Below are 27,668 nucleotides of genomic sequence, written 5' to 3'. Positions count from 1 at the left end.
TAGCCAAGATTGCAAACGGAACCCTTATAGTTTCGCCATGTCTGCCTGTCTGTCTGTCCGTCCGCAGCTTTTGCTCAGGGACTATCAATGCTAGAAAGCTGTAATTTGCACAATAATATATGTAAACTATGCTGACAAAATAGTAAATACAAAATGAAAAAAATTTTTTCAATACCTCCCATAGACGTTAAAGTAGGTGTTTTTTTTTCTCATCCAATCTGTAGTGTGGATTGTAGTTGGATAGGTCTTTTTAAAACCATAGGGGTTGCGGAAACGATTTTTCGATGCAGTTATTATTTGCAAAATATTCGAAGTGCAAATTCATAAGATCAAGCGTCCCCCGAACGGGTGGGGTTCTAAAATCTAAACCGGTGGGTGGAAAATTTAAAAAAAATCAGATGGTAGTAAGTATATTCAAACTTACAAGGAAACTATAAAGTTAAGTTTTGTGGAATTATTAGTAGTTTAGAGAAATAGTAGCCTGCGTATAAAAATATAAACCTGAACAGCTTGCGTACAATACATCCTTAAAAAATACTTACTAATTTGACGCAATGGCTCGAGAACCCTATTTCGGCGTGTCCGACACGCTTTGGCCGGTTTTTTCATACACTCAAATGGACGTGACAAAACTGACATAACATTTGTATGAAAAGATTAGGACATTTTTTAAATCATTTTTTCAAAAAAACCAAAAATAATAAACTTAAATAAATAATTACAAACAAACAAAATGCACATAAATTAAAAATACATACGTATCTTAGATTAATTACGCTAAAAAGTGAGAAAATTATATCAATAAGTTGAACCGACTACAAAAACCATGAAAATAAAATAATTTCCTACCAGTCTGAAGCCGTGCCTCAGCACGAGCCAGCAGGAGTAAGTGAAGCCCAATATATAGTACGTATGTAGGTGAGGTAGACGACTATAGCCACTTAGCTGCTCGCGTGAAAAAAGAAACGGCGTCTCATAGTGGTAGAAAATTATTTTCATGGTTTTTTGTAGTCGGTTGAATTTTTTCTATAAAAGTTTTTCCCTTTATTCACAAGAGCAAAGCTGCAAGCACAATAAGCTATTGTAAGTCCTACACTACCAGTGAGCAAATATATGCAGTATATTTTGCACATTTTCACGAAATACGTCCGGTCGTTATGTTTCTTCAGGCAATAGAAACTTTAGCTATCACGAGAGAAGCGACTGGCAAAAAGCTATCTCTACAATATTTTTTTAAAAAATGATAGCCTTTGCCAGTCGCTTCTCTTGCGAGAGCTTATCTGACATTATGTTTAAATTTGATTTCCATGAATTACTAAATTAACGAATGAGTATAACCTACGTGAACATTGAACGATTAACTCTAATACCCAGTTTAATACCCTACTAAATTTGACAGAGCGGAGCGCGAACAGTAATAATCTGTGTTTACCACCAGAGATGTACTTACGAGTTAGCTGATCGGTGCTAGGATGTGTTAGCGAGAATGTGAACGATATGACTGTTTCCATTAGAGATATGCAAGGTAGCTGAACATAGGGAGGATGTGTAGCGAGGGCGTGTAGCGGGTTCTTTTTCAAAACAGCGAGCGAGGTGCGGCGAGGCGGACTGAGTACTTGGCAACACATTCCTCGCTCACATCCATCCCTTGTTTTGTATATGTATGCATAAACCTCGCTCTTCTATGCTGTTTCCACAGAGCTGAACGGTAAATGAAACGTTTCTATTGGTTCATAATGAACACATTCCTCGCAGCGCATGCAGACATCTCTGGTAGTAACGCAGCGTCAGCGATTGTCTGTGTCGAGTGTGTTGTTTGCTTGTACGACACTGCTTTCGTTCTGTCCGGCTGTCTGCTCCCCTCTATAAGTCCTGGATTAAAAATAGCAATCATCGTCATCTCCATAAATATGGTACTTCCCACGGCTGGGCACGGGTCGCCTCTAGTAATAATCGACAAATGGTAGCAGTCACGGACAAGAACCAATAATGTTTTTTTCCGTTAACCCAAATTTTAAAAACGGACCTTACTTTTTTTTAAACTAATAACAGTAATAATAATATTCAGATATCTGATGCGTGATAGAGTTATGAACTATTTAAATAAAGTTCATGAATGGTGAGCGATACGGCATTGAATCCTTGTGGTCCATTACTAGGTATACTATGCTTAAACATTAAACATGTCCGTGATTGGTGCCGTCACCCTAACGCTTTTTTTGTGACGTCAAGTAATCTTATTCCACCACGTTAAAAAACAACAGCATATACCGTACCAACAGTGGCGGTTTTAGCTCTTCCAATGCCCTAGGCGAGATTTCTACGGCGCCCCCAACTTTTGAGAATTTTCTAGAAGGTATAGGTTTCAGGCGCCCTGGGCGGTCGCCCCACCGCGCCCTCTCCTATAACGCCGCTAATGCGTACTAACTACTGCGCGGGCGCTTGCAATCGCATGCACCGTCTCTTTCCGTCATCATACCGTGTGACAGAAAAGAAGTGGTGAAAAGCGATTGAGATTACGTTAGACAATAAGGCCTCTTGATGGTCCTCCAAAATTCAAAAATGAACTAGTTTTTACGAATCGGCCTCTATACTTCGAGTTGGGTTTTCCTATGACGCAGAGTAAGATTCAAATACATTTTTAGTGAAATCATTTATATACCTAAGTATATACACAATAATTATTATCGCTGCAGAGGTACAATAAGGTCACGTAAAGCTTTACATATTAACTGCTTCGAGAAAATGATGGTACGGCCGTGCCGCTTTTTTGCTCGACTTGGCGGGGGCACTGCCTTGCCCCCAGATGTTAATATAAAACGAATGATCATTATTAAGATAGTTGTATGAACAACTCTGACGCGACCGGCACCGCACGGACGTGTCTTGTGATAATGAACAATATTTATCGTTTATTTTTCCTCGCTGGTAAGTTTTTGGAATTTTATGATTAGTCAATGATAATGTTGTGGATAGTCTTTCTTTTTGTTTTACTAAGCACAAATACAAATAACCTTTATTTTGCATAGAAATTTGGTACAAAAGCTGGTAAAATTGGTGTTGCAGTAAGTACTAATTATGTAGAAGTTATAAGACAAGTGATCCTACTTAGTGTTAATCTTTAGTATGAGTTCTATCTAAATATTATGAGCTGACGCCAAATGAAAAATGTAAAACCGACAAAAAAAAATGGAACCGACTACAAAACCCTTGAAAATATTTTTCTAGGTACCTACTAGCTCGATTTCGGTGCCTCAGCACGAGCCAGCAGGAGTGGAACAATAGTCGTCTACCTCACCTACATACCATGGGTTTCAATCCCTCCTGCTGGGTCGTGCTGCCTAACATATACAAAAATAAAACAAATCGGAGCCGGACAGTTGGAAGGATCTTTCCTTGTTAGTCTAAATAGTACATTACTGCAGAGGCCATGAAGTAAGGGATTGACGGACGAGTTCGGGGTAGACCCGAACCCCGAGGCCGGATAAAACGAGTCCAGCAATCCCTGTTCTGGCCGAGGTTTGTATAGTGCTTTTCTCAAACAATGTGAGGAAATATTTCATCCATCCATCCATCCATCCATCGCATCGCATCTCATCGCATCTCATCGCATCGCATCGCATCACATCGCATCGCAGTATCGCAAATGCTTACAGAGTAGTGGTGGTTGGCTGTTCGTAATTTTTTCTTTTTCAGTTTAATGTTAGTAAGCAAATTTAAAAAGTAGAGCAGCGGACAATAATGGATTTTCATACATACTTCATGGCCTAGGCCAAGAAGTTATGTAGGGAGGTGGTAGGGAGCCATAAACGAGAAACTTCATGTCTCCATTTCGTGACATTAACGCATTCGTTTCCAAGCATGTTTGAGAAAATTATGTTTTTTTTTCTTCCAAAAATCCAATACACAATACCAAATTTTTAGACCACTGGATAGTTATAGAACTTGACTACGAAGCTTGAGGTCCCGGGTTCGATCCCCAGACGGGGCAGATATTTGTATGAAACATATTTTATGAATGTTCGTTCTCAAGTCTTGGAGGTTTATATTAGGTATGTATTTAAATATGTATTTCCCTATTTAATTATGTATATCCGTTTACTAGTACTCATAACACAAGCTTTGCTAAGCTTACTTTGGGACAGAGTTCATTGGTGTCAAGTGTCCCATGATACTTATTATACTTATTAATTAATAATAATAAATAAATAAATAATAATAAATATCACGGGACAACTCACACCAATTGACCTAGTTCCAAAGTAAGCTTAGCAAAGCTTGTGTTATGGGTACTAAGCAACGGATAAATATAATTATATAGAAAAGATACATACTTAAATACATATCAAACACCCAAGACCTGAGAACAAACATTCGTATTTTTCATACAAATCTGCCCCGACACGGGAATCGAACCCGGTACCTCAAGTTTCGTAGTCAGATTCTCTAACCACTAGGCCATCAATTATAATGAATTTTTTTATATTTTCAGTAGCTTACGGATTAAGTGCAGTCTCAGCGCAAGACGGGTAAGTATGGCACTTCGCTAAGACACAACATGGCATGTCATGACCATACAGATATATTGAATAATCGAAATTACAAACTGAGACATGGATGCACAGAAAAACCAGAAAAAGAGACCAGCGCTGGGAATCGAACCCAGGTCCTCAGCAATCCGTGCTGCGTGCTATAACCCCTACACTACCGCTGGACAGGAATCTAGACACGAATTTTTCCTATGCATACATATCTCAGGTATATTTCTACTACGCTACTTATGCAGCAGCACTAGCGACATCTATGTTCCGCTCTCATCGAGAGACGTCACACTCTTTCGGAACCAACCGCTCACCCAGACAAGAGATGTCGCTACTAAGCAATCAAATTATGATTGGTTAAACCAATCAATCAATCAATCAATTTATTTGATTTGATTTGAGTAAAAATTCGTGTCTAGATTCCTGTCCAGCGGTGGTGTAGGGGCTATAGCACGCAGCACGGATTGCTAAGGACCTGGGTTCGATTCCCAGCGCTGGTCTCTTTTTCTGGTTTTTCTGTGCATCCATGTCTCAGTTTGTAATTTCGATATGGTTTCACGGGATACCCGTAAAAGTAACAAATTTGGAGTTGAAATTAAAAACCAATCATAATATTGAATAAGTAATGTTTTTCCATCGTGTTTTGTCGGCAAAGTTCGTATTTATCTTGCTTTCTCAACTATCTTACTGAAATTCACTACAGCTCATTGAGACAGCAAGATCAGACGAAATACGATGGAAAAATTTGATTGACTAGATCTGTACCTACAGCGTTATCGCGAGAGCAAAAACAAAAATCAGTTAAAAAACAGATATAGGTAACAGAATGTCTATTTAGTTAAAGACGGATACAAATTCTGCCTACAAATTTTAAGCATCTAAGAAGTTGAAATTGCGAGTGCAAATGTCGTTTTGCAGAAGATTTTGTTTGACGGAAACTAACGTTGCACTTTAGAGCAATATACCTAATTTTGTTTCGCGAGCCTGTTATTCGGTAATCTTTTTATCCACAATTTCACAAATTCATCGCACGTTTTTTTCCTTCGCGGCATTTTTAAAGGCACTCGGTAATTATTTTGTGAACATAGTTATTATTCCGAATATATAATAAATATATATTAATATTAATAGGAAATGTGACTGAACAGTTTGCGTTGCGATTGCGTAGTTAATCATAATTGCATAGTTTTTAATCATCATCATCATCCCAGCCTATATACGTCCCACTGCTGGGCACAGGCCTCCTCTCAGAACAAGAGGGCTTGGGCTATAGTTCCCACGCGGGCCCAGTGCGGATTGGGAACTTCGCACGCACCATTGAATCGCTTCGCAGGTTTGTGCAGGTTTCCTCACGATGTTTTCCTTCACCGCAAAGCTCGTGGTAAATTTCAAATGTAATTCCGCACATGAATTTCGAAAAACTCAGAGGTGCGAACCGGGTTCGAACCCACGACCCTCTAATGTTGTTCGATATAAGTGTCACTTCTGTTATTGCTTAGCTATTTGTCATAATCGTTCAGTACCTACCTACTGTTAAATTGTTTTTTCTCTCCGTTCTCCCGCGATAACGAATGATCATGACCCTTGATTATATTTATCTCGTTCGGTTTATTGTTACGAGCGTTTATACCCGCTGAGCTGGCAACATTGCATTTTTGTTAGTTTTTTTTTCGATTATTTCAGCTATCGTAAGGTCGCGGGTGAGCAAAGTAATTATTTTTAGTTCATTGATAATGAACCTCCGCAAAGTAACGCCTGATTTAATAATAGTTATTTGTGTCACAAGGGAGCAAAATGGTGTATTTACGGCGAGGGCGTACATTGAATCCAGAATGTAGCGAAGGATTCTAAAGTGAAATCCTGAGCGTAATGAGGGATTCAAGTGTTAACGCCCAAGATGAAAATAATTTTGCTCCTGAATGGCTCATACAACTTCACACCGAGCATTAAGAAACTTGAAAAAAAATATTAATTCAAAATATAATTAAAAAGCTGCTAAGTGCGAGTCGGACTCGCCCATGAAGGGTTCCGTAGCAGCAAGTAACATAATATATAAGTTTCCTTTACTTTAAGACTTATGACGTATTAAAAAAAAACTACTTACTAGATCTCGTTCAAACCAATTTTCGGTGGAAGTTTGTATGGTAATGTACATCATTTATTTTTTTTATTTTTATCATTATCTTATTTTAGAAGTTACAGGGGGGGGGACACACACATTTTACCACTTTGGAAGAGTCTCTTGCGCAAACTATTCAGTTTAGAAAAAATGATATTAGAATCCTCACTATCATTTTTGAAGACCTATCCACATACGGGAACACGTATGGGATTAAGGAAAAAAAAAATTTGAGTTTCAGTTCTAAGTATGGGGAACCCCCAAAATTTATTGTTTTTTTCTATTTTTGTGTGAAAATCTTAATGCAACCGCAACACAGAATACCCGCAACACAAAATACAACTACTTACCAAGTTTCAACAGTACAGTTCTTATAGTTTCGGAAAAAAAGTGGCTGTGAAATACGGACGACAGACAGACAGACAGACATGACGAATCCATAAGAGTTTCGTTTTTTGCCATTTGGCTACGGAACCCTAAAAAACAACCAGCATAGAAAATGGCGTGGCTTTACAATTATCAACTTCAAAAAATGGCATTTGCAATAAAACACTTAGAAAAGCCTTGAACAGAAAAGTTGCACTTTGCTCCCTTTCGTCAGGGAGGAAAAGTTACTTTTCTGAAGGAGAGGTGAGAAAATTATATATCAGGCGTCGGTGGCTACAAAGCTACATTCTCATCTACGAGTACCAACTAAAACCGTGGTCTTGCGCTTGAGGCAAGGATTTAGGCCATATTACGTCTTTAAATACCTTTCAGACATTGTTGGCGATACAATTGTAGTTATTTCTGTTATCCATAAGTGAAAATGGCTGCGTGCTGCCCGCGTATCCGCCGCATGGCAACTACACCGTCGACGGCAGGCCAGAAGCCGTGCCGGGGCAAACCTACGACTTCGTTAGTTTGACAGTGACCTGCGACCCCGGGTATGGAGTGGTTGGCAGCAACTCCACGTACTGCTACTCCAGAAATGTTTGGCAACCTATGCCACAGTGCATCCGTAAGTTAATAAGTAATTCTTGAGGGTTCTCTAATTTTTCGACGAAAGTATGTTTTCAAAATGATTAATTTCCCAACAGTTTAATATGGACGAACGATTTTTTTAAACTGTAGGTACTGTGGGGACTGTAACTAGGTAAGAGCTTAGGTACTGGGGATCAACGCGCGTGACTTTAAACTCAGTTCAAAATAAACAACTTCTTCAATCATTTGGATTTATTTCAGAACTTAAAAATACATTTACATAGCATAGCACCAGCCGCTTAGGCTATCGGGAGCAATCTGCGCTCCGGCATGTAATACCCGCTGTCAATCTAACCTGCCAAGTGGTCAGTTTTACCACCTGCCAGCGGTATACAGCCTAGTTCCTACATATCCCTCCTTCCTCACAGAGGTGGGGACCTACTCTACGGCCCTACCTAACGGGGACATTACAGACAGAAAAGGGTCTTTGCTAAAGACTAGTCACATCCTTTTCATGAAATTCTAGTCTATGTTACTACAATCATAAATAGGTTTATATATTTCAAAATTTTCAAATCAAGGATGGGACTTCGCCGTCCAAAAAAACCCCGTAACAAAAAAGGTACGGCGCCTTTTCAGTAAAAAGCCTAGCTACTAAAGACGCGTGACATTGCCTGTGCAACCCGACACGTCATTCTTGCTTCTGAAACACCCGTGTCACATTTACTCTTTGGCCATAATGCCACTAGACAACGGTGCCTCATGGCAAGAATATCATACTGCCAACATCTGCACACTCGCATATGTTGCTAGCATAATCTGTGCATGCTGCCAACATCCGCTCTACTAGCAAATGTTGCTAGCATAACGTCTATGCTGTCAGCATCCGCTTTAACAGCAGTTGCTGCCAACAAGACCCACTTGTATCTATTCCTAGACAGAGCATTAGGACAGCGGTAACTGCCATAACATTCCATCTATTACCGGAATAGATGAGATGCATGCAAACCCAGGCCCCTCCATGAGGTGCACCTGAGCTTTCATCCAGCTCATGGTTACCAAGATCAATGTGCTCACCTAAAATACCGAGCTGAACACATCGATTTACCTGTACCACTATCTACTTTTTTTTGTTTCCAAAGACCAAAAATTCAATTCATTTATTGTAAATCCACAGGATCAAGTAAATTCCAATTAATTTATTTCATATATTTCTTCAGCAGTGGGGGGCTTCATGCTTCATGGCTTGGCCCTGGTGTTCAAGTTCTTGTTTCTCAGCACCCCGAGCAGAGTTGCCGTTCAACAACGACAGCAATAGCCGCTGGGTTTCCATCTTATTCTTATTTCACAGCCATGGCCTCAGTGTTCCATCTTATTCTTATTTCTCAGCCATAGCTCCAAGTTTTCCATCTTTTTCTTATTTCACAGCCATGGATCCAAGTGTGGACCCCTGGGCAAGCTCCATCAGCGATCCCAGTTGGCTGTGTGAACTTCTGTTGCTTGAAAACTATTGAAAGGCACAGAAAATCAATCATTAAATACACCATCAATTAACACCACATATTTCTGGGCATATTGAACACATGAAGGTATGAAGTACTCCCACATGCTGAGATAAACTAAAACTACTCATTCTTTATATATAGAAATTCACATCATATATGATTACAGTTCACATTGGGAGATGTATGAACAGGCAATCTCATATTCGTGAAGTTGAATATGTAAACAATTAAATTAATTTCAAAATGTAAATAAAAGTTATCTGTTTGGTTTTCCAGCGATGTCGTCAGACATCAGTTTTGACAAGAGCAGCTGGGAGCTGCCATCAGTTTTCATCAGCCACTGCATGGCTGCTGCAGATTGCCATCTCATTTCTGTATTTAATTAATTGATCTCCCAATATGAAAACACACAAAAAAAACATATATTAGTCACATAGTAATATTACAACACACATTAGTCATATAAATTCATTATATCATTAATAGCATAAAAGGAAAGTAAATTAAATTAAATATTATTAAATCAAAATAACCTAACTAACTAAACTAACCTAAACTTCACACTACTATCTATAAACTTTCCCTACTAAAAAACTTCTTCAGTCTATTCACATTCACTAAGTCCTGCTTTCCTGATCGACGAAGCCCCAATCTACGAATAACATAATTAACCCTACTGACTCGCCTTATCACCCTATAAGGCCCCTTAAACAATCTCGATAATTTAATAGACTTATCAGTGACCCTTTTGGGGCAAAATAACATTACCAGATCTCCTGGCTCGAATGAAACTGCCTTAGCCTTCCTGTCATACACTGCCTTCTGTTTTGCCTGGATTCGTCCTATACGCTGCCTTATTGTCTCAACCAAGGCTGCCTGCCTGTCGCATTTGACGCGAACTGATTCTGAAACATTTACACAATTAATACTCAATGCAATATCCGTGGCACACAAAGGTTCCCTACCAAACAAAACTCTGTAAGGCGACACTCCTGTCGTTCTGTGCTTACTCGAATTATATGCAAAGGTCACCAACGGTAACACAGAACACCACACTGACTGCCGGTCTTCGATATATTTAGCCATCATGGCCAATAATGTGTTATTCGCTTTTTCGACTAATCCGTTGCACTTTGGATTGAAAGCTGTAGTATGCACCATCCTAGCGCCGAACTGTTGCACCGTGTCGTGTACCAAACGTGCCGTAAACACTGTTCCACGGTCTGCCAATATTTCTTTTACGCCTCCATATCTGCACAGTATTTCCGTCACGAGGAACTCTTGTATCACTTCTGCCGTGACTCTGGGAACTGGCTTGCACACGAGGTATTTCGAAAGATACTCTACCGATACGATTATGTATCTATTTCCTCGGTCGGATCTGCGAAACGGGCCAAGAACATCCACACCCACTCTTTCAAATATTTCGGAAACTGGAATTGGCATTAGCGGTGCGATAGTCTTGTGCAAATTCCTCTCTTGACACTTCTGACATGACTTGACGTATGCTTCTACTTTTTTTTCCGCTCCGACCATAAAGTATCTGAGCTTGAACTTTGCATAGGTTTTATATAGACCCAAATGTCCACCGGTCCATGGATCGTCATGTAATTCCTCCATACAAACTGTGAACAAAGCGTTAGGTATAACCAACAAATTTACCATAGATTGTTCGACCCGGGTTTGCTTATACAATAATCCTCTCTGTAAAAAAAAACCACGATAATTAATAATCTGTTCATTTCGTAATCGATTAATTATGGGGCTGCAAAATGCATCTGCTTCTTGCTTTGTTTGAAAATCTATCAAACTAATCGCGTATAATTTTAATCCGTCTTCTTGTTCTGGAACGCGTTCTATCTTTCCTTCTGGCTCCTCAAGTAGTGGATTCCTGCTCAAAAAATCTGCAATTACATTATCTTTTCCTTGACAATATACGATATCGAAATTCCAACCTTGTACCGACAAGGCCCACCTTGCTAAGCGTCCATTCATATCACGCTTACTTTTTAACCATACCAATGCTCGATGATCCGTAATTACTTGAAATTTAAGTCCCCATAAGTAACTTTTAAAATAAGATAAGGCCCATATGAGCGCCAAACATTCCTTTTCGGTTACAGAGTATTTTTGTTCTGCTTCACTTAATTTCCTTGAAGCGTAGGCAATTGGTTTCAATTCTTCCTTTCCTTGCATCAGACAAGCTCCAATAGCATATCCACTGCTATCCACGAATAATCGAGTTGTTAACCCTTCATCTGCGGAATAATAACCCAAAATCGGTGCAGTCGTAATCTGATTTTTCAATTCTTCGAACGCCTTTTGCGCCTCAATTGACCAAATAAATTTCTTCTCCTTCTTTAATAAACGGGTTAATGGAAGTGCCACTTTTGCAAAGTTTTCGACAAATTTTCTATAATAGGAAAATAACCCTACTACCGCACGAACTTCTTTTAGGTTACTCGGTGGATTCATATTTTTAATTGCTTCCACCTTCTTGGTATCGGGCCCAATTCCTTCAGCTGAGACTTCATGTCCCAAAACTGTCACTTTTTGATACCCAAATTTACACTTGGACGGCTTAAGGGTTAAATTTGCTTTTCTAAACCGCAACAAGACTTCTCGTAACGCTCCCACAAATTCCTGAAATGTATTTCCATATACTAGAATATTATCCACATATACAATGACATTACGGTACTTCATTCCTGCGAGCACCTTATCCATTACTCTTTGAAATACTGCTTGGCTGATTTTCAATCCAAACGGCAGTACATTGAATTCATACAACCCGGAATGCGTCACGAAGGCCGTTTTCTCCTTGCCTTCGCCTATGGCTAATTGCCAATATCCGGAATTCATATCCAGATCTGCAAAATATTGTGCCCCTTGTAGGCAGCTCAATAAATCATCCACCCTTGGGATGGGATACGAATCACTCTTTATTTTCTTATTCAGTGCTCTATAATCAATACAGAACCTTGGGGGTCCTTCTGGTTTATCCACCAACACAACTGGTGAAGCATAAGGGCTGTTCGACTCCTGAATAATCCCATACTTCAACATTTCTTCCACTTGCTCCTCTATGATTTCTCGTTGTTTCGGCGAAACTCGATAAGGAACTTTGTGTACCGCTTCTTCATCAGTTGTCTTCAATTCAATCAATGAATCTTTATAACAACCTAATTCTCCTGCTGCAAAAGAAAAAGTGTCCCTAAAACTTATCAACATCTCATTCAATTCTTGTTTAAATTGATCTGGTAATGCCTTATTAACATTAAATTCTACCTTTTTCTCTTCAATTGCTGAAAATAAATGCTTTTCATTGTTTTTCACTAAATCCACAAAATACAAGTATTCGGAACCTTTTAGTGTTGTTTTATTTGAAGTTTCCGATACTGGCTGAATAGAAAAATTTATTTTTCTTTGTGTGACATCAGACATTGAATTGAATGGGATTGTCAATGAATTATTTAAAATTAAATTCGCTACGGAAAAATCAATTATCGCGGCATGCTCCGCTAAGAAATCTTGGCCTAAAATTAATAATTCTGAATCGTCATGCACGACAAGCAGCCTTGTTTGAAAACAATTATTCCTGATTTCCAATGACACATTGGCTGATGCCTGGATACCGATACGGGTACCTCCGACTGCTCGAAGCGGGAAATTTGGAGTCTCATCGACTTTCAATTGTAATTTTTCTGCTAAAAAATCTGAAATAACTGAAAGAGAAGCCCCGGAATCCACCAACGCATCACATACTACATTATTTACAACTACATTAATAAATGGGGCTCTACGTTCTTTATTACTAGCATTACTATATACATTATAAGTTTCCGACACCGGAGATGATGATGTCCACGCCTGATTCCCCCGGCGTTCTACCGACGTGGATTCGCATTTGGGTTCCCCCTATAAGTTGAGTTGCCGTAATACGGGCGCCGCTGCTGATACGAAGTCGACGGGGCTGCTGCATTGCTTTGGTATCCCTGACGCTGCTGATATGCCGCTGGCGATGGACTCGCACCCGCCGTGTGGCCTTGATACCATTGACGCTGCTGCGGCATTGGCTGTAGCTGGCGCGGCCTCAAATTATACCTTCCGTATGGCGTGCGAGATGTTCCCTGCTGTGGTTCTTGTGGGACTACCGTTGCTGGCGGCGTTTGCGGCGTGTTATATTCAGAACGCGGCGTGAGTCCGAGAGGTGGAGCGTCTCCTCGCTCCCACGAAAGTTGATGATCTTTTGAAACATTGATCGGCAGCTCCACTTTCTGTGTTTTCATGCTCAACTCTGTATTAAATACATCACACAATTGAAGAATCGTTTTCCTTAGCTCATCCTTTGACGCGAATAATCTAGACGCTAAATGTGCTTGCCATTGCGAATTGATAGACTTAATAAAATGCTTGATAAATCTGCCATCTTCCGTGATCCCTGCTTTCAACGCTAATTTCTCTAGGTCATAATAAAATGATAGTAGCGGTTCTTTCGGCTCCTGCTTTCTATAATAAAAAGACTGGGCATAGTCTTCTTGCGATGGGAATTGTTCTATTAATCCCTTCTTTATTAAATCATACGACTCCAACGTCGTGAAATTGGCCTTGTACCAGGACAACGCAGGCCCTTCTAAGTAGAGTGCGATCGCTACTCGCTTCTGATCTGCGGACCAATTCTTTATGATCGCAATAGTTTCAAATTGGTGGATAAAATCGTCCACATCCGAATATCCTGCGAATTTTTCCGCCATCTTCTTTCTTCTCCGTAATAAAATTTATCTGCCCGCAAATTCTATTAAACACTGGGATAGAGGAAAAAATAAAATAACTCACAGTTGCTTCCTCAAAAATCGATACATTTACCAAATTGCTTCACTTTTCATGCGCTTTTTTGTCATCAAAGCTCGTCTTTTCTTAACAATTGTCCATAGACCGCTGGAATCGCTGCGGTACTCCGTCGTCCTCTGAAGCGATAGCTAAAACATAAAAAGTACACCGACCGCGCCTAACTCCACCACTTGTGGGGACTGTAACTAGGTAAGAGCTTAGGTACTGGGGATCAACGCGCGTGACTTTAAACTTAGTTCAAAATAAACAACTTCTTCAATCATTTGGATTTATTTCAGAACTTAAAAATACATTTACATAGCATAGCACCAGCCGCTTAGGCTATCGGGAGCAATCTGCGCTCCGGTATGTATACCCGCTGTCAATCTAACCTGCCAGTGGTCAGTTTTACCACCTGCCAGCGGTATACAGCCTAGTTCCTAACAGTACCTACATAGGTAGATAAGCCTGAGTCTGTAGTTTCAGGATTAATATAACAAACCTAACCTCTAGGGTTCTACAGAAAAGTGCTGAAGTATATCTTACTTATTCTTATTAGTTACAGTTTCAGAAAAAAAATCGTTTGTCCATTTATGAAAGAATTGGGAAATAAATCATATGCGAAAAATATTTTCTGCGAAAAGCCAGGATCCCCTCTCTAATTTTTTTTTTCTGATCTTCATTTTAAAAAGACTGACTGTCGTCTCCAGGAACACTGCCAACGACTAGACTGGACAATACTTCGACAACTCTAAGCGGTTGTATATTGATTGGGTCATACAGTTGAAATTTTTACATTAACAAATCTATTACATCTGTGTTTCCGCTCGAAGTAGATCTTTCTATTTAATCTTCTTTTTAGGTTTTTGCAGACTTACACCGCACCCAAGCGTCAAATACTATTGCAAAATAACCGGAGAAGGCGTAGTAAGCGGCATCCGGGAATGCCGGGAGCTAGAGCCCCACGGCACGGTCGTCGTGCCGGAGTGCAACCGCCCCGTCTACTACTTCAGCGGTGTCCTTCCTAACATGCACTGCGTCGAAGGCACCTGGGACTACATCGCAGTCTGTCAGACAGGTATTTTGTCGTAAATCATCATCATCAATCAGCAATTTTAATAGGTTGTACTTAACAGCTTTTTAAATTAAAATTAGTTACATTATAGGCAATGGGTATAAAAAAATTAAAAACCATAATTATTACTTATGGTAGTCTGTTTGTTAGGTACTTGGGTAATTTAATGTTAATCAGGACTTAATAGCGCATATTTTTCGTACTACTCGCACTTGACTGCAAGTTTAGTACAGGTGTACTAGTCAAAAAAACTCACGTGCCTAAACGTACGAACACTTCAGTCGACTCATAGAGTGGTGTACTGCCTTTTCGGCGAAATATGTTTCGCCAAATTTCACTTAGCAACCAACCTTTCGCCGAAGTTTCATTTGGCAAACCAATCCTTGGCATAACTTTGCTTTGCATTTTTCTTATTTCGCAACATTTTTACAATGCAAAATTTTACTTCATCACACTTTTATGTGGCAAACAATGAGGGCTATATATATAGAGCGCTAGTGCAGCGTGAGGTCTCCGAAATGTCAAATCTCATAGTTTGTGGTTGAGCTACGCGGATTTATTCATACTTAATTAGAATAATTTTGTGAATATTTTGCAATATCTGAAATTAATTATGGCAAATATGCGTTCCGGGGCAATGAATGTCTGTGTTTTGAGACAGTTTTGTCTTTCGGAAACCTTTGTCCTCCCTTTTTTCCGAACACAACGGGGACTATGCAACACTGTGGCATGCTCGATATTTTTATGGTACGGTTTTAAGGTGTATTAAATATGATTTTAATCTAAACTTTGTTTTCACGCCCGTAATAACAGACTTTGAAAGCCATACTTAAAAACCTCACGCAACAGTGCGCCATCTAGTGAGACAAAAAACGATAGCCCTCATTATGTAGCAAATGATTGGCTAAGGCAAATAACAAATAGTCAAATAACATTTGGCTAATTTTTTTACGTAAGGTAGGTATATCAGTCATAATATATAATAAAATGAATAAATGTTAAATTATGTGGCGGTTAGCGAGCGAAGCGAGCGAGCAAGACGAGACTAGGCTAGGCTAGTTAGGTATTTTTTTTGTAACAGAACGGAAAAATCATTGGCTTGCTTGCTTGCTACATTAAGGAATGCCAATCAACGCATTTGACGAAAACACAAATGACATCTTAAAAAATCCCAGGTAATAATTTGCATAATAATCATTTATCAAATCATTAGTTGGGAAATGATATCAGTGCGAAATGTTGAGTTGGGAATGAAATTTCGCCTAAATAAAAATATGGGATACCTAAATTGTTTGGGAGTTAATAATTTGCTAAATATTTTTTTGCCATAACATTAGTAAACCTCATAAAGTACATTGTATTTATAGAAATAGAGAGTTGTCAGTCAAGGAAACCGATCACGGCGGCATCAAGCGGGTATAGCTCTAACTATTTATTTCGAGTATATTACTTTGCCTATAGATTAAATGTATAGCGCGCTCACAGCGGGAAATACAGATAACATATTTTTGCCGGATGTTTCGCTTTCATTACACTTGTCTTGCATAAAATAATACCAGACAAGTGTACTGACAACGAAACATCTAGTATCCATCCATCCATACTAATATTATAAATGCGAAAGTGTGTGTGTTTGTGTGTATGTTTGTCCGTCTTTCACGTTGACCCGGAGCGACGGATCGCCGTGATTTTTGGCATAGAGATCGTTCATTAGCCAGAGAGTGACAGGCTACTATTTATCCCGGAAAAATGCACAATTCCCGAGGGAACAGAGCGCGATAACCGAATTCCACGCGGACAAAGCCGCGGGCAAAAGCTAGTTATCTATAAAGAGGATATACTGATCGAAACGAATCCAAACACGATATATCTGCTATGGTTTTAACAAGAGCTTAACTACTAGTGTTCTGGATATCCTGGCTGCAGCATCAGGCCGAGAATTACATAATCTTGCATAGTTATATAGCGTATATGGGTGTTTCAAATTTTAGGTCCCAAATATGTTTGGGAGTAAAGTAAATACCCGTTATGCGTCTGAGATTCCTACTGCAGTGAACAAGAGCTGATGATCTTGACACGGCTAAACCGATTTCGATAAAACATGTCTAAGAACCATCGCTAGAAAACCAGGTTTCAAATAAAAAAAACCGCATTCAAATCGGTCTACCCGTTTAAGAGCTACGGTGCCACAGACAGACACACATAGCGGTCAGACTTATAACACCCCTCTTTTTGCATCGGGGGTTAAAAAAAGTCAACTATACTGCAAAATAGTCATCCGATTTCAAGGTTGTAAGGTTGTCTGGAAGGGTTCTCTATCGTTTGCCCGAATTTCATATGCCCGAATGTATCGTTTTCTAGAATTTTCATTTGCCATAAAGTAATTTATTTCTGAAATAGTAATTTCTTCAGAGTTGATATTAAACTAACCTAACCTAACCTACTGCATTCTATATGATGACATATAAAAAAATCCTGAAAACAGCACGGTTTTATATATTTTATGTGTAAATGAATGCTTCTCTCTCTCTCTCTCTCTCTCTCTCTCTCTCTCAAGAATGCTCGTCTTATGCCTTTAGATTGTGGGACATCCACACCAAGAGGCGAGCCCCTTATCTACAACGGGGAGAGAACCCCGCGCGGCGAGCTGCCCTGGCATGCAGGCATCTACGACAAGACCTACCGTCCCTACATGCAGTTCTGCGGCGGTTCTCTGATCTCCACCAAGGTTCTCGTATCTGGCAAGTATCATTGAGTCTTTTTACATTCCATAAACTGTACCGTAGCCACAATTTCCACAATTGGGTACCTTAAGTTTTCTGGGATGATGCATATTATACTTATACCCCATATTAACCTATACCCATATTAAAACCTAAAATTGCTAAAAGTGGCTCCGGAGCGATAACGTTTCGTGTGCTCTGCCTACCCCATTTGGCAGTACAGGCGTGATGTTTGTGTGTGTGTGTCTATTTTTTTTTTATTCGATTGGATAGAAAACGAGCAAGTGGGTCTCCCGATGGTAAGATATCACCACCGCACATACCTACACCCGCAACACCAGGGGGGGGGGATTGTGTATCCATATTATATTTTTTATCGATAGTAGACTTACAATGAAGCTCACTCCTGTAGATAGATATTTTTTTTCAATTGCCGTTTTTTTTGTAAAAATACACTGAAACTTTATTTCGGCAAACCACACGTTAGGTTTTGTGCCTTGGCCTGTTTGATTAAAAAAAAAGATCGTATTGACAGCTGTCAGTTGCCAAATGTCGCTGTACAACGATATATACGTACACACACACCTACACACGTATGTGTAACTGGCAGCTGTCAGTCCGACCTCTTTAGCGAGTGATTCTAGGTTAGAATCCTGAGAGCAGTAAGGGATTCAAATACACGAGATGCAAAAAAAATTTGGTCTCGTGTGACACATACAACTTTTCACCTCAGCAGCGAGAACATAGGTTAGAATAAAATCACATATACTTACCCATTTACAAAAGAAACAATATAAAAAATATATAAATAATTCGGCTATTAAGAAACAAATATAATAATCACATTTCAAATCTTCCTCAAAAATAATACGTACTGTCGCCATTGCATCTTTAAAAAGTCACCAAAAAGTTAAGAATGCCAGACAATGATCAAGTCTCCGGCAAGTATAGAGGGTTTGAATCAGGAACGAAAAAGTGTCCAGTAGTACAAAAAAACCGGTCAAATTCGAATCGGGCTCGCGCACCTAGGGTTTCAAAGTCAAAGTCAAAATATCTTTCTTTATTCAATTTAGGCTATAACAAGCACTTATGAATGTCAAAAAAAATCTACCACCGGTTCGGAAGAACCTCTGCTGAGAAGAATCCGGCAAGAAACTCAACGAGGTATATATTTTTTTAAACAGATTTACAATATTAATAAACGATATGTATACATCACAAGTATTTAACACAACTTTATTTTTAACACAGTTTCGTACAAATTTATAGGAATCTACGAATATTCAGTGTTAGCCGAGCCCCTTTTCTCAGCAAAACGTACCCAGTGTGGGGTCATTTTAGATGGTTCCTGACGTAGATAGACAAAAAAACACACTTTTTTGTTGGTTGTGTTACAAAAGCTTACCTTCATACCAAATTTCAAGTTTCTAGGACAACTGGAATTAGATACCCTACAAGTTTCCCGTTTTAACTTTTATGGGGTTTTAATAATTGTACATTTTGATTTCCTTGACTTATCTACATAGAATAATAGAAGTTTGATTGTTCTCTTCTTCATATATAAAAATAACAGTGAAAAATGAGACAAAGGCCGTATGTGAGAAAAGATTTGACACATTAGGTCATCATGGGATGTACGTAGGTCAGTCGAGGTCAAAAATATATTTACTCTTTACTAAAGCACCTTGTCACAATATTATGCCTCCTGACAAAAGACATAAAGTGACATCGACAAGGTAGTAAAAGTATAAACCTATCTTTGACCTCCAATGTAAGTGATCACAGACACTCGCAATTAGCCAACTGTTGGGGTCATACTTGTCCATTCTGTACATAACTAAGTACTTATACCAGTATAGGTAAAAAACTAAAGACGATGACCAGACGCCGTGTTGCCTAAAATCTCATACTCATAACATGCATTGTAATTTGAATTTTAAACTACTAACTTGTAAAATATGTCATAATTTTTAATACCTACTGCAAAAAACATTGGGTTATTAAAAAGTTTGAACAATAAACGTATAGTTTATTATCTCCTTCTTCTTAGTCGTTCACTCTTGACCTTAATCGCTGAAGTCTGTATTTTTCCTAATGTACGAACATGCACTCTCTACACAGCGGCACATTGCTTCTGGAGGGAAGGGCAGGGCCAGCAGGAGCCGGCCAGTTACTCCGTAGCCCTCGGGAAGATCTATCGACTATGGGACGACGCCATGGTCCGTGGGGCGCATAAGTCTGATGTAAGTGGTCTTCCTCAGCCATAGCTAACTTCAAGGACTGCATACTTAAGCGTATATATGTATATATTGTTACATAGTGATCAATAGATACTGGATTATTTGCAATTGTATATTTGGATATTTAGCTTAACTTCATCGGTTACTGGTTATTTTACCTAACATCTTGTGATTGTAATGATGCATTTTTTCACTATCTTTGCAATATTTGAAAGAAAGAAGACATTTATTCACCTTCACAAAGACACACAAATACAACAAAATTAAAAAATAACAATAACCAGCAAACACAAAAAAACAAGAATTAAAATTGAAATGATGATTTCTGGGTAAAATTGGTTTGGATGATAGTTCACATAAATTTAAATACTAAGTACCTCCGCTACCTCGATCTTTTTCCACTTCTAAAAATATTTCGATTGATTGAAGGCACAAGTTTTGTATACTGAATATATTTAAAGGCATTCATGGTAATAACACTCGAACAAACTTTATTCCTTCAGGGCGCAACTCAAAAACTTGATGATAAATGTATGCTATACAGCCACAACTCCAAAAATCCGGCTTTCGAGTGCGAACTGACTGACAAGTGGCTGTCTTGCAGAGAGTCATCTGACAAGCATACGGCCACTTGTGAATAAAAGGCTCTTAAGGACACTTTATGCTATAGCTCTCGAAATAAGGTCGTAAATTAAACAATTCTGAATACGAATCTGCAATAATTCTAAGAAATCACAATTTTGAGATGTGGCAGTATAGCAGGCATGGGATATGGGTTATATTCCTGAAATCATTTTATAGTCTACTGGATGAAAACCCGGCTTCGCTCGGGTAAAATGTAGACTCATAATAACATGTTTGAAAAAAAAAATTTTGCCTATGTAAAGAGTCGTACTTATCGTAAATTTAAGTACGTTTGTGATAATAATCACAAACGTACTTTCACAGCTAACCTATGTATCGGTATTTCTCTAGTAAGTAGATATTTCTCCTATATCTTATTTACCCAAATAACTATGATGTCTCTGTCTCATAATCAAAGAAATTAGACCTAAAGGGCCCCATATACGGTACGATTCGTCTGTACGATCGATCTGATGAAATTCGACGAATCGTACCGTGTGTGGGGCCCCCTTAAGAGGTCACAATGGAGAACGAAATGCAAACCTGTGACACGTGATGACGTGACACTAAAGCCACTTTGATGTGATGACATTGACATGTCTAATTCGCAACGCCATTATATACTTAGTAATTTATTCAAGTTTATATTGAAAATACTCGATAATCCAAATTTTCCGCCTACAAGTTTTCGACTCGGATTGACAAATTTTTTACGCTCTTCAATTTGATGTGCATTTCGTTCGAGTCTACCGTAGACCGGTACGAAATTATTAATATAGAAGAAGATAGAAGATAGAAGATAATTGATCAAAAATGTAATGAATACTCAACCGAAGTTTTCGCAAAATCAACCACGATTATTCTAAAACTGTTCGATAATAATCTTTACGTATCTTTTTAGGGTTCCGGAACCAAAATGGAAAAAATGGAACCCTTATAGTTTAGCCATGTCTGTCTGTCTGTCTGTCTGTGCGTCCGCGGCTTTGCTCAGGGACTAATAATCAATGCTAGAAAGCTGTAATTTTGCACGGATATATAAGTGAACTATGCCGACAAAATGGTACAATTAAAAATTAAACAAAAAAATTTTTAGGGTACCGCCCATAGACGTAAAGTTGGGGTGTTTTTTTTCTTATCCAACCCTATAGTGTGGGGTATCGTTGAATAGGTCTTTTAAAACCATTAGGGGTTTGCTCAGTCAATTTTTCGATTCAGTGATTTGTTTGCGAAATATTCAACTTTAAAGTGCAAATTTTCATTAAAATCGAGCGTCCCCCCCTCTCTAAAATCTAAACCGGTGGGCGGAAAAATTTGAAAAAATTCAGCATGGTAGTAAGTATATCAAACTTACAAGGAAAACTATAAAATACGAAATTCTTAGAAAAATATTACTTATTTTTTTCGTAATGGCTACGTAACCCTATTTTGGGCGTGTCCGACACGCTCTTGGCCGGTTTTTAATTGTGAACCGAAAAAAATAAACACTAAATGTTAATCCAAGGCAAAGATAGCACATCAGTGAACCACATCCTTCTACGTTAAGCTTTTTCTGAGATTAGCGTGAACGAATGCATAGACAAACTGACAAACAGACAATACCTCTAATTCTAAAAATCGTTGTGGGTTCTATTACGCTAATAAAGGCCACTAGCAACAGTTTTTCTCAAATATTTCTAATGTACAGACACCGAGTTTATACAGATGTATTATACCTATAGAAGATAGTTTTTTTCGTAATGGCTACGGAAACCTATCGTGGGCGTGTCCAACACACTCTTGGCCAGTTTTTTTATCATTTTCTTTTAGTACTTTCAAAGTATGGGCCGTTAGTGGTCACTCAAAATAAGATACGAGTAGAAGTATCTTTATATTAGGTCCATAGGTCATTTGCTTATCGTCTCTGAACATTGCAGGGAAGTTATGACATGGATGTAGATAAAATCATAAAAACACCGGTTTTAATGTGACAAGTATTCTGAGCTCATACGGCAGCCGTTGGGTATAAATAATTCTAGCGCTTTAGACATCGCGATTGAGTGTCGTGGTGCCTATATGCAACGTCTGGTTTCAGTAATATCTCAATAAATTGTATTCCAGGTCGAAGAAATTAAGATTCCAGATACATTTTCGGGTGAAGAACGCTACTTCCAAGCTGACATCGCCCTGGTCTTCATGTCAACGCCGGTGGTGTACACCACCTACGTCCGGCCCGTCTGCGTCGACTTCGGCGCCGAGTTTGACAAAGAACAGCTGCGAAGTACTAATAAGGGGACGGTAAGATTGTCTGAGTCTTATACGTAGGTAGCTGTAAAAATAATTATGCAAGTGGCAATGGACGGGCCACATCGCTCGAAGGACGTAAACTGATGGAGGAGAACAATCCTCGAGTGGCGATCACGAACCAGAAGACGAAGCGCTGGCCGGCCTCCTACTAGGTGGACTGATGACACCGTGAGAGTTGCGGGCAACCGGTGGATGCGAGTGTCGAGTTGGCGTTCATTGTGGCTATTTTGAAATCACACTCCTATAACCTAACCAAGAAAAACTTCAAAGTTCAATATCTCAAAAACGGCTGAACCGATTTTGATAAAACATGTCAATGAACCATCGCTAGAAAACCTGCTTTCAAATAAAAAAAAACCGCATTCAAATGCGAGTTACGATGCTACGTTGATACGTTTAAGAGCTACGATGCCACAGACAGACACACATAGCGGTCAAACTTATAAACACCCCTCTTTTTGCGTCGGGCGTTAAAAAATACCACTCGACAGTGGTACCTGAAAATGTGTGTTGGCACCAGTCATGAACAAGAACCATTTATGGATTTGAAGAAAAATAACCAACTTTTTGTATCCGGCTGCCCAAAGGAGGGTTATGTTTTTAAACTAATAATAAATGGTATTTTACCTAATAAATAACTATTTACATATTTACATTAATCTGATGATTCATACTTAGAGACAGTTTTGTTTAATGACTATGACTAATATATATTTTTAGGGATAGATATTTCGTCGCTTCGGAGGTAAAGATACTAAAGCGACATTTGGCCAACTTTACAGGAGAGCGATTTAAAGTTTTTTTTGACGAAAAAAATTCATAACTCGTTTCTTTGTGAACACATTCTAGAATTTCTAAGACTGTATGAAAGTCAATTCAGCATACTACGAACTGAAATGTATAATTTTGACCTAAGTACAATAGTTCAGGAGATAGGTGGCGCTTTAGTCATTCGTCTTCAACTTTTTGAGACAACGCAATAAGGTAAAAGGACTAAACGTAAGAATTGGTTTAATATATCATAATTTCAGATGACTAACGGGATATTTATTCTAGTTTATTTATCTTCAATTTACTTAATGGCGTTGATCAATTTCTTATCAAACTGTGTTTAATGCTTATTCACCAATAATCAAGCTATTTTACAACTGCATAATGCTTAAGTACCCTTAAATGATAATCATAAAACATTACAAATACTTAATAGACTTGCAAGTTAAATGATTTGAAATACAAAATACTAATTTTCAGATTGCTTTAACGAATGATCACTAATGCAGGGCTAATACGAAACTCGAAACTCGAAGTTCGTATCGTACCGTCCCTCTCACTCTCGTATTAAATAGTATAATGACCGCACGACACGAACTTCGACTTTAATCAATATTACTAAATTCAAAGGAACACAGGAAATCGTAGAAACTTTTAAGTTTTATTTGACATTGGTTCTTGTTATCGTGTTATCTGCCTATCGTCAACTATTGGGGGATAGAGTTGTTCGCGTCCGTGGGCTTTAGCTCTAGTTACCCACATGTGTCCCCTAGGTAGCGCCAAATGAACAACCTCATTCCTGGTGGTAGGCTTCGGCAGCGGTTTGTCACCACGCACCTAACTAAGTTATGCTGCAAAACGGTCTGGGCCGTGTTCCAGCATAAAGTTAGGAGTAGCCATGTGGAGGGACGGGTCTGGGCAGGGACTTGCGTGCACACCGGTTTCGGTACCGTCCGTCAGTTTGCTGCACCGGGTGCCTGTTCGTGGAGAGTAGCGGAATCCGAAGCACGGTGCTCCGCTGGCCGACCGCAATTAGTAGGGGCCCAAGCAGAGGTTTCGCCAACTTTGAAAGGCTGCCCCGCTAACTTGCGAAAAATCCGAAGATGTGCTGCAGTGCCGGTTGGCGACCGGAGAGAGGACCCGAAAGTCATCTTTGGGGGGGTCAGGCATCCCCGCAATCACCAGACCAGGCTCCTTGTGTTGTGGCTCACTTTCGTCTTTTCTAACCTATTCACTTTTGTCTTTCTCATCTCCTTCTTCTTTTCTTCCGGTGAAATTACTGCAATGGCACGTGAGGTATCCCATCTTAGGCCTCTAGGTTGGCAACGCGTCTGCAATACCCCTGGTTTGCAGATGTTTATGGGCGGTGGTGATCTCTTGCCATCAGGAGACCAGGATACCCAGACGCAGATAAAATGTGCCTTAGACACGGCGTACTCGCACTACCCAGGGTACAGCCTGGAGCATACTTTTAAGCCACGTGCTGGGGTCTGCTTGTACGTTCGTGATGACATCTGAACTCAGCGTCTCCACAACCTTGAGGATCCTAGCTTTTCCATTCTTTGGCTACTGATGGACACTGGTGTTGAACAAACGGTTTACGCTCTAATCTATCGGTCGCACAGCGGTGACTTGGAAACGACCAGGGTCTTTGATCACCTCAGTGTTACAGCACGGCGTGTGGTTCAGCAACGGTATCCGCGTGCGTAGTTGGTTTTCTTGGGGGACTTTAATGCTCACCGCGAGGACTGGTTGTTCCGTATCAAGTCAGAGTCACGTACCATGCAGGAAGAGAAGCGCGCAAGTTTGCGCTTTCGCTAGATCTCACCCAGCTGGTTAAGCAGCCGACTCTCATACCGGAAATTTGTGTCGCAGTACTCTCTTACCGATTGCTCTAAGGTCCTGTATGGAATACTTCTGTCGCCTTTGGGACGGTTCCGCCAAGTATCAGTTAGCCGCATTGGATTCGGTGGAGCGCCGGGCCCGAAGACTCTTCGGTGACAGTCCGCTGATCAGAAACAGGTTACGTAGCCTCAAGAACCATCGTACAGTTGCTTGTCTGTCTGTTTTTTTAAATATAGTACTTAAGTTGCATGTTATCTCATGTTTTATTTCAAATGAGATCACAGCAGATTTGTTTTTATATAGTAAAGCCTGGACGTTTAGAATAGCTAGATGTCAATTCATCATATCTCTATAATCATACCCTATTTCCGATACATAGAAGTCTCACAATAAGGTTACCTTTTATCATGTTCCTTCGTACCTAACTCTAAAACAGTCAATAGAGTTAGTGCACATAATCATAATAATTATTCGTTTACAAACTAACCTTTCGTAATCACAATCAATCATTACAGGTTTTGTTGCCAACACGCTCTATTATTGCGTTGATATAAAAGACGCGCATAGTATCTTACCTATCCTTGGTAAAGTGATTGTAACTTAAATTCCTAAGATTAAAGTCCAGATTACTTTGGCATGATATCTACAATTCATATGAAAATATCGTGGCTACTTTTACTAACTGGCCAATATAATTGATTTTCCGTAAAAGAAAAATACCTAAACACTTCTTTTTTGACAATAAAATCACAGATTATTGACTTATTGGACCAAACATAATCCTTTAATATTATGTTTTTATACTAATTTAAATATTTTCTTTCTTTTGCTATGTTGTAATGACGCTAATACACCACAGATTCTGTTAACTGTTTTGTACTAAATACTCAAACGACTTAAATATATTCTTATCAGTTTAACCAAAATACTAAACGCATCCAAAAACTTCAGAATAGACTGGAACAATTTACTAAAGCGACGAAGAATCATATTTCTTGATATGCACAGAGTACTAAAACGCCAAATGTATTTAAAGGTGAAGAATTACAAATGACTTAACAATATAAACGTGTAGAAACTAAAACAGGTAAAAGCACTAAAGAAAAATACTCAATTTTAGCGTCGGATTAGTAATAAGTGTCCCAAATTTAACTGATTTTTCAGGGACTAAAGCGCCAAAAAAGTCCTCTGATCGTCCTGAAACCCAGATAGATCGATGCAGAAAAATTCGCTGATTCCGGTGGTATATATAACTCAATTTGGCCCAAAGTGTCGCTTTAGTATCTTTACCTCCGAAGCGACGATATTATAATAATCAAGAAGACATTAATATCAAAGGCGTATTATAAAGTTAATGATTATAATATCATGGACAGGGATATTTGGAAATAATTCCGATCCGCATTAGCGATCCCTTCAAATAGCGAACCTACTGTGTTAAAAATAAAGTTGTGTTAAATACTTGTGATGTTTAAATATCATTTAATAATATTGTAAATCTGTTTAAAAAATATATATATATATACCTCGTTGAGTTTCTTGCCGGATTCTTCTCAGCAGAGGTTTTTCCGAACCGGTGGTAGATTTTTTTTTGACATTCATAAGTGCTTGTTATAGCCTAAATTGAATAAAGATATTTTGACTTTGACTTTGACTTTGACTTTGACTTTGAATAAGGGTATCGCAGTTTAGTGACAAATCTAAATTTAAGTGACAGAAAATATAGTTTCCAATATAACATTTAATTTTGTACACCCCTGCGTTTTTGATGACCAATATAAGGGGTCCTCTGTGCCAATTATAAAACTTAAAGAACAGATTACAGGTTGGGGCCGGACATCGGAGGACGGTGTTGCATCCCAGGTGCTGCAGACGGCGGAAATGCCGTACGTGGATAAGGAAAAGTGCATCGCTGATGTGGCTGCTGACTTCAAACTGTTCATCACTGTTGACAAATTCTGCGCTGGCAACATGAACGGCAAGTACTCTCCTTGTCTTCTTATTTATTACCACAAGTGTCCTAAATACCGGTGTGCCCTGTAATACGAGCAAATAATTTTTCATTACACTTGCTCGTGTCGTAACATGCTGGCTACCTTGGTTGCAACCCCCCAAATAAAACCCTCGACCGTAATGTGGCTTGTCATGA

The 27,668-nt window shown here is 39.1% G+C and overlaps 2 protein-coding genes across 4 annotated transcripts in view; one reads left to right on the top strand and one right to left on the bottom strand.

Annotated features, from left to right (window-relative positions):
• Nucleotides 1-1,148, bottom strand: part of LOC141442835 (serine protease 27-like) — an 87,212-nt gene extending 86,064 nt beyond the window's left edge. The window contains exon 1 of the mRNA XM_074107963.1: nt 1,100-1,148. Coding sequence (XP_073964064.1) covers nt 1,100-1,133 — 34 coding nt within the window. The 5' untranslated portion in view covers nt 1,134-1,148. The remainder of the gene's footprint in view (nt 1-1,099) is intronic.
• Nucleotides 1,149-2,832: 1,684 nt separating this feature from the next.
• Nucleotides 2,833-27,668, top strand: part of LOC141442832 (transmembrane protease serine 12-like) — a 49,797-nt gene continuing 24,961 nt past the window's right edge. The window contains exons 1-8 of one of the 3 annotated variants that reach the window (XM_074107959.1): nt 2,833-2,928; nt 4,493-4,529; nt 7,464-7,660; nt 14,821-15,036; nt 17,613-17,774; nt 19,878-19,999; nt 22,718-22,894; nt 27,338-27,497. In XM_074107959.1, coding sequence (XP_073964060.1) covers nt 2,847-2,928; nt 4,493-4,529; nt 7,464-7,660; nt 14,821-15,036; nt 17,613-17,774; nt 19,878-19,999; nt 22,718-22,894; nt 27,338-27,497 — 1,153 coding nt within the window. In that variant the 5' untranslated portion in view covers nt 2,833-2,846. The remainder of the gene's footprint in view (nt 2,929-4,492; nt 4,530-7,463; nt 7,661-14,820; nt 15,037-17,612; nt 17,775-19,877; nt 20,000-22,717; nt 22,895-27,337; nt 27,498-27,668) is intronic. The other 2 variants (XM_074107958.1, XM_074107960.1) reach the window with 2 other exon arrangements.

Source organism: Choristoneura fumiferana, chromosome 26, assembly GCF_025370935.1.
Source record: "Choristoneura fumiferana chromosome 26, NRCan_CFum_1, whole genome shotgun sequence".
Taxonomy (NCBI): domain Eukaryota; kingdom Metazoa; phylum Arthropoda; class Insecta; order Lepidoptera; family Tortricidae; genus Choristoneura; species Choristoneura fumiferana.
This window is presented reverse-complemented; position numbering and strand designations above follow the sequence as displayed.